At 32.0% G+C, this 7,928-nt stretch overlaps 1 protein-coding gene across 1 annotated transcript in view; it reads right to left on the bottom strand.

The window, feature by feature from the left end:
- LOC106871163 (uncharacterized) overlaps window positions 1-7,928 on the bottom strand; it is a 48,466-nt gene that overhangs the window by 6,889 nt on the left and 33,649 nt on the right. Inside the window, exons 7-10 of the mRNA XM_014917488.2 lie at window positions 7,732-7,838; window positions 5,820-5,883; window positions 5,024-5,112; window positions 1,887-1,959 (exon numbers count right to left, since the gene is read on the bottom strand). Of these exons, the coding sequence (XP_014772974.2) occupies window positions 1,887-1,959; window positions 5,024-5,112; window positions 5,820-5,883; window positions 7,732-7,838 (333 nt within the window). The remainder of the gene's footprint in view (window positions 1-1,886; window positions 1,960-5,023; window positions 5,113-5,819; window positions 5,884-7,731; window positions 7,839-7,928) is intronic.

Genomic DNA, 7,928 nt, shown 5'->3' with positions numbered 1-7,928 from the left:
GTCCTCCGGAATCAAAATGGTAGTAACATAATTACATACGGAACAGCCAAGTTGAAGTGGCAGCAAACATTATATATATATATATATATATATATATATATATGCACATGTGCACATACATAAGTGTGTGTGTATGTGTGTAGTACACTAAAATCAAAATATTTAGATATCAGCAAAAAGTGTTATGTCTACAAAAGATGATGTCTTCAACTCCATTCCATAGTTTGTGTATATTTCATTATATTGTTGATATATTTGTGTCAGTAGACCATATCAGCAGATTATATTATAGATTACTAACCAAGATTTTAATATTAATGATATGATGTAGTGTAAACTGCACTTGGTTTTATGTTACAAATTTTGTGTTCTGAAATTATATAAATTGAAACCTCTCATCAAAATTTTGTGTTAATTTATATTCCCAACACCAGTTAACATAATGACAAAGTTATAAGAGTGTTGCAGTTTGCTTGAAGCATTGTAATATTGCAGAAAGTAAAAAGAGAGAAAATAGGAAAGTTTTTGACAATGCAGAAAGTTTTATAAAACCTTTATATTTCAGGTGCAAAAGCCCATCTTCAGGAAAAAACAGTCTGGGAAATGTCCAATTATGCAAACTCCGTTAACCCATTCAAATCCCCATGTGTTGTGTAGCAGCAGTAGCAGTGGAGCATCAGTTACACTTATGTTTGGAGAGTGGCTGCTGTCGCTAAATAACGTTAAGGGAATTGAATGGATTAACAGAAACTGCATAACTGGATATTTCCTAGACTGTTTTTTTCTGAAGATGGGCCTTTGTGCATGAAATATAAAGGTTTTATAAAACCTTTATATTTCAGAAGCTTTCTATATTCTCTCTTTTTTATTTTCAATGACAAAATCATTTTACAAAATTCTTCATTATTTAAAAAAAAATTCCAAACAAAGGTTATGTATTTCAACAGAAATAAGGTAACAAAAGAGTTAAACATCTCTGCTATCTACATCTGCTGCTCATCAGTTTAACAGACTACAGTATCTAACATATAACTCACAACAAACCATGCAAAAGTTGCAACTCACCTAGGAATTCCTTGTTTGTTCAAATTGTGCCATTTCTGGACCTTCATTAAATATATGGCAGATTTACCAAAATAACTAAATTCAAATGCCTCACTCAACTCTACTAACTTTGTTTCATTTTGATATTGTTTCCTACTTAATCAGGACCTGGAGGACATGCTTTGAAACATCTCTTAATCCAAAGCTATCATTTTTACCTTGTCTTTGTTTTCAATGTTACTACTATCACAAATTTCTCTATTTTTCCTTTAGTCTTGTTTGACCTCAGTTTCTATTTTTTAACCTAGCAATACCACTCAACTACCACTAAATTAATTAACTTTTGTGTTAATTAAGCTATTAAAATTGTACACTTTATTTGAGCATGTAATGGAATCTCTCTCTCTCTCTCTCTCTCTCTCTCTCTCTCTCTCTCTCTCTCTCTCTCTCTCTCTCTCTTTAAAATTTTCCCTACTGCTACTAACATTTGAAAGTCTAAGTTTTACATTAACCTTACTAAACTCACCTCTAAATTTCCTGATTATCCAGTACAAGCAGATTTGAAGGAGCTATAGATGCTGATCTCCCTTTTATTGAAGTTAAACTTAAAGAAATGATTGAAAACAACACACAATTTCACTTTTGTGGTATGCTTTGAATAAAATTTAGCTGGTGTTCTGAGTATTTAAAGCAAATGCCATTAAAGGTTGCTATTGCAGCTGCACTATCTGAGCAAACTGGAATTGTGCAGCAATGAGGATTTTATTCTCATAAATGTTTACCTATATTAGCAAGTTTCATGTGAAATACCTTATAAAATCAACAAAAATTAAAATACATACCGGCAATTTAATTTTCTGCTGTCTCTGTCGGATACCGTTATCATGCACCTACTCTCTGTGTTGCAATAAGTGTCTGCATTTATAGCAAAAAGAATATAGAAATAACATATTTGTTAACATGAAGCAAATAAGACTGTACAAGCAATAACAAGACTTTTAAAGGCAGGAATCATAAAAATATGACATCTCTACATTCATCAGTTGTATGTGAAATGGAATAATTTTAACAACACAGCAGGAAAACAGTATAAAAATTGCAGCAGTAACAACACCACTTAAATCTACAGTGGGAACAATTTCTTATAGATCAGAATTTCTTTCTGGTTTAAAATGTGCAACTCTTAGAAAACAAGGTAAACTGCAGGCAAGTCAAAACTATAAGGTAGTTTTGATTGTCAAGTGATGTTAGTTCATTTTCCTTGCAGTGCACACTAGTATACACTAGAAAAAAAAACATGAATATTACATTAGATATCCTACTGTTATATTTGAAATTTATCCTAAAAGTATAGGGACTTTAGACTGAATTCAAAAGTATATGGTCTTTGTATTGAGTATAAAATAAAGCTAATATTTTATTTAATATATTTATTATGGTCCCAGTTAAATTCATTGCCATAATGAGTGTCTTTCCTCGAACAGGTCCATAAATAAGGACAAATAGTATACTGGGTAGAATATTTATTGTCTTCTATATGGAAATTGGTTTTATATCTAGTGATAAAAAATTATAGTTTGTCTGCCAGCTTTGATAGGAAACATTGTAGAATGAATAAAAGATGCCTTCACCAGCTAGTGAGAATATTTTTCAGTTCCAACTTCATCATTATAAGAAAATTGATTACCATAAGAACCCATGTAATTTGCACACCTGTGTAATTTACGCAGGTGATTTTCAGGATAAAAGTTGTTAAAAAAAAAGCTTCAACTCGTGTAAAATTCGCACCCAAAGGTTTTCAGAATTGCTGACATGGCCAGGGGGAAAAGGTTTTCCATTTAGTTGTATTTAGCATAATTTCACTTACTTATGATAAGATTTTATAAAATTTTCATTAAATAAAAATAATTTCTGTTTAACAGGTATCATACTGAAAACTATTGAATTACGAAGTGTTTGAGTTGTTTATGATAAACTTTGTTTTACATTTCTTGCCTACAAGAGATTAAGTCCAATCTTTAGCATACTTCTGTATGTCTTCTCAAATCAGGATCAGGAGAAAAGTTGTCGATAATTCTTATCAACAAAAACAAGGTTGATAAATACTCACAAGTGTTGCAAAATAAGTTTAATTACCAATAAACATCAGCTTGGATGACACTTTACTCAACTGACAGAGGAAGGTAACCAATCAAACTGATTATGTAAACAGAATTCTGATTGGTTGAAAGTGTCTTCTTGTCTCAAGCTCTGATTTTCTGCCTATTCTTGTCGGAACCTTTCATACGGAGTATCGAAATTTTAATCCCTTTCACACTTATAAAATGTCAAGCAAACTTTAAAAATTGTTATTACTGTTTTAGCCGGGAGACCAAACTGATAGTTTGGTAACCCGCTAAAATAAACATTAAAAATCGAAAGGAGAAAATAAACAGTTTTGCAAGTTTAACTCAGTGTTTATAGAACAAGAGAGGTGCAAAATTTAAGAAGCGATTTATTAGAATATACATGTCTGTGAGGAGACATAAACAAGAATAGCAAAAATCTACTATACCAAAAGAACTGATAATACATACATTACAAGTATTCTATGAAGAGAACATAAGACTGGTGCATAATTCAACATGATTGTGAAACGACATTAAACATCGTATAAGGTAAAATGAAGGTTTCTGTAGGAACACTAAGTCATATTCACTTAGTGAGTTTACATGCGCAAGGATGAATTATGATATTGTCATTGGCGTTAGATGCAGTAAGAGCTGTAGAGACGATATCGGTAGTGATGAATTTCAAAGTCCTAACACGCAGAAAGCGAACAATAGCTTCCTGGAGGCAAACGCAAGATAGACTTCTTAAGCAGAGAAAAACTGATTTATTTAAGGAAACTGCTGGGCTCCATTGCGATAGGTAGAAACTCCGAGCAATGTAAAATATGGCCCGGACCGTGATTACCAGCATGAACGTCAAACTTCAAAAAGTAGTTAACTATTTAATGGTTTTAGTAAATTTATACAGAAAAAGTAAGCATTATACCGTTCGGCATAAATAAAAGTCAACTTCATTATATTTTTTTCTGTGAAAACCTATTCTGACATTAAATTAATCAACTTCCCGTATGAATGTTTATATTTGTACGTCATTTTTCAACAAATAAATTTCTAAAACTTTCTGGAAACGATCTATTCATGTAATTTACGCACCCGCGAAAAAAAGTACGTAAATTACATGGGTTTTTACGGTATTTCATCAATCACTCTTTTTTCCAGCTGACTATTTCTCTAAAATTTCTGTTCTGATCATATTGATTGAACAGTCTCCATTCACCAACAGAATATTCATAAATTTTGCCGTAATTTTTAATATCATTGTAGAAGACCTTGTTTTGAGGACGACTTAAATAAGGTGAACTTGTGTCAACTCAGGAAAGAAACTTGTTCAACTTTAACTCACTAACAGCTGAGACAAACCAGAGAATACAAAATATTTTTAATATAGTAAATCTACAATTGTAGTAAATGATGGAATTAATCCATTTTTTTATAAATTTGGATGGTTTTCACTCCTCAACAGAGTTTTCTAAAACGAGCATTTTTAACAGACTGGACTCAACATTTGGACCATTTTAAGTTGCACTTGAAATGTGATTTTAAGTTTAGAGTTTAGAGACTTGAGATTTCATCGAGAATTTATGTCTAAAATAGACTACGTATTATTTTATGCTTCCCTCTTTCTTTATGTTTTCTATTATTCATGACTTCTGTATCAAATGAACTGTTAAATTTTTACAAATGCTACACAAGCTCAATATAACTAACGCTATATGATTATAATGATGTTCCATAAACATTACTATAAAATGAGCTTTCTAAACAGAATGAAAAATGAGATTTGAGCTAGAAGCTCATGGGAATAAGACATAAGTTAAACAATTATCAAATAAAATTACTGAACATAATTTAAATGCTTAGATGCTTACCGCATTTTGAAGACTTATATTCTTTTTCCATGTCATCTGGCATCTTGCAATTCTCACTGTCTAAATTTGATTTATATGAGTTCAATGATCTAAAAAAAAGTACATTGCAATTAAAGTAAAAGTTTAACATTTTCTCTTCCAAAAACGAATTAGAAGAAACAAAGGTCCTGACGGTATTTATTGTCATCCACTAAATCCTTTGAGGATCAACTTTGTTTTCATTTGTGTGCAACTGACACGTACAAACATGTAGTAGGTTTGATTCATACAACTGTACTTTTTCCCAATATATCTGAGCCTATTCGAGAAGTCAATATTTTGTTTACTGTGAAGCTCATCAGTTGCACTAGTAATGGCATTTATATACGTTTTTTTTTTCCTTTTAAGGAGCACATTCATAAGCTTAACTTACTTCAATAAAATGAAATGTTTACAATTGTAAGCATATAGAAATAATTTGAAAAATGTTTCCCACAATACTTAATTACCTTCACTTAGCTAGAAGCACTACTTAGAAATACTTCTTACTAAGTTAAGATTCTCTGATGAGAATGGACCCTTCTATGGCTGATAACAGTTATTATTCTTCACTTTTGATATATTAATATTCTATTTGTGTTCATGTCAATAATAAATAACAGTTATTTTTCCAAACATCTAGCATAGTACATAATGCATTGAGAAGCTACATTTCATTATATAAAATAGAATATCTATTCATATTGTATTGGCACCTAATTCACTAACATGTTTTCTATGCTTTATAATATTACATTAAAAATATCAATATACTTACTTGCACTTATTTTCATCTGACATGCCATTCAAATTTGGTTTTGAAATATTATAACAAGGATGTTCTGAAATTGGTATAAATTAAGGATTTACACATTAGAAATTCATCTTAACTTTAACACTTTCCCAGCAACATATAAACTTTGAAAAAGCAACATACTTTCAGTAAAAAATATTTTTCAGCACTGGCCTGGAGTTAACAACAACAGCAGCAGCAGCAGCAGCAGCATGAAGAGGCAATATTTCTATAATGACGTATTAGGTCTAAAGTACCATTCCTAAGTTAGAGACAATATGGTATTGAATGAAATGCTTTTGAAAATAAGTCAATTTAATCAAGTTTGATGAAAACATCTTACAGAAATACAGAGCAGGCACTGAAAATAAACTTGCCCTTACAGGAATGAAACTATATTGGCTTTCACAAATAAATAATAAATACTTCGTAAATTTTCAATTGACTTAGGTTATTAGAAGATTATGAAAGCTTATACAGATTATTCAAAATTAGGTCTATCAAAGGAGAATAAAGTTCTGAAATACATATGCACGCTGATGGAGTTATGCCAAAGCAAAAACAATTTGGTATAAAATTAGTATTACTATTGTTTATCAAAAATGATATTTCCTAATATGAATATCATTCTGCATCTTTTAACTTATATCACAATAATAACTAATTTTATTTACAGGATATAATAGTGATACGAACGTAAACTAAGCAAAATAGTATTCATTAGAAATGAAAACTCTATATCTAACCCCAATAATAATCTCATAATCTGAAAGTCAGGACAATTTTTTTTTAAATTGATTGGAAGATGAATTTATGAAACTTTCATTACTTTGTAACAATGCTTTGAATTCGAAAACCTGATGTAGGCCATGGCGTATGAGGTGATTTGTCCTGAGTTCCGACCAATCAGATTCCAAACGAATACAGAGAATTCTCGGTCAGTCATGACTGCGGGTTAAGAAGAATCACTTCGTTTACGACACCGAATTTACTTGCCTCTCGTCAACATAAAGATAGCCAAACCTCAGTACATAGACACACTCCTGGTATTCAGCTTAATATTTTCAAGTAGTAATCTCTGTACATCTTTTTTGAGGGGAGAAAGCAATTTGATCACATCGACCCTTAGTACTTACTTTATCGACAACCAAAGAATGAAAAAGTCCATCTCGGTAAAATTTGTATTCAGAACATAATGTGTTGGCACTCCGTTGCTTACGACGTCGAGGGTTCCAGTTGATCCGATCAACGGAACAGCCTGCTCGTGAAATTAACGTGCAAGTGGCTGAGCACTCCACAGACACGTGTACCCTTAGCGTAGTTCTCGGGGATATTCAGCGTGACACAGTGTGACAAGGCTGACCCTTTGAATTACAGGCACAACAGAAACAGGAAGTAAGAGTAAGAGAAAGTTGTGGTGAAAGAGTACAGCAGGGTTCGCCATCATCCCCTGCCAGAGCCTCGTGGAGCTTTAGGTGTTTTCGCTCAATAAACACTCCCAATGTCCAGTCTGGAAATCGAAACTGCGATTCTATGACCGCGAGTCCGCTGCCCTAACCACTAGGCCATTGCGCCTCCATTCAGAACATAATATACAGAAGAAATGTCACTAAGCATTTTGTCTGGTGCACAATTAATTTCACCAGCTCGCATTTGACATGAATTTTAAGCATTTCATTTACTTCGGTATACCAAAGTCTAATTTTGTATTTAACAATCTGACAGCTATATTTACTTAAAATCCAACTTTGTTTATTTCTTTTCTTTTTCTTTTTTCTTTCTCAAATTGATCAACAGATAGAGGGTAGCGAACGAATGGGAACGAATCCTTAAACAGTATTTCTTAAACAATACCGCTGTACTTTTCTAAATTTTACTTTAAAAAGATGCTACTCACCACAAGTGTTGTCTTTGTAATCTGTCTCCCATTGAGCTGGCATTTTACATATTTTGTTAGGATAATTTTGCTTCTTCAAAACACATCGATATTCCTCCTCCAGATTCCTGATGATAGGTAGAAATATGACTAAATTTTATATATCTGTGTGTGTGTATATGTGTGTGTGTGTGTGTGTGTGTGTGTTTGTGTGTGTG

This window comes from Octopus bimaculoides, chromosome 6, assembly GCF_001194135.2.
Source record: "Octopus bimaculoides isolate UCB-OBI-ISO-001 chromosome 6, ASM119413v2, whole genome shotgun sequence".
NCBI classification, from domain to species: domain Eukaryota; kingdom Metazoa; phylum Mollusca; class Cephalopoda; order Octopoda; family Octopodidae; genus Octopus; species Octopus bimaculoides.
Note: the sequence above shows the minus strand (reverse complement) of the source record. Positions and strands in the feature narration are given on the sequence as shown.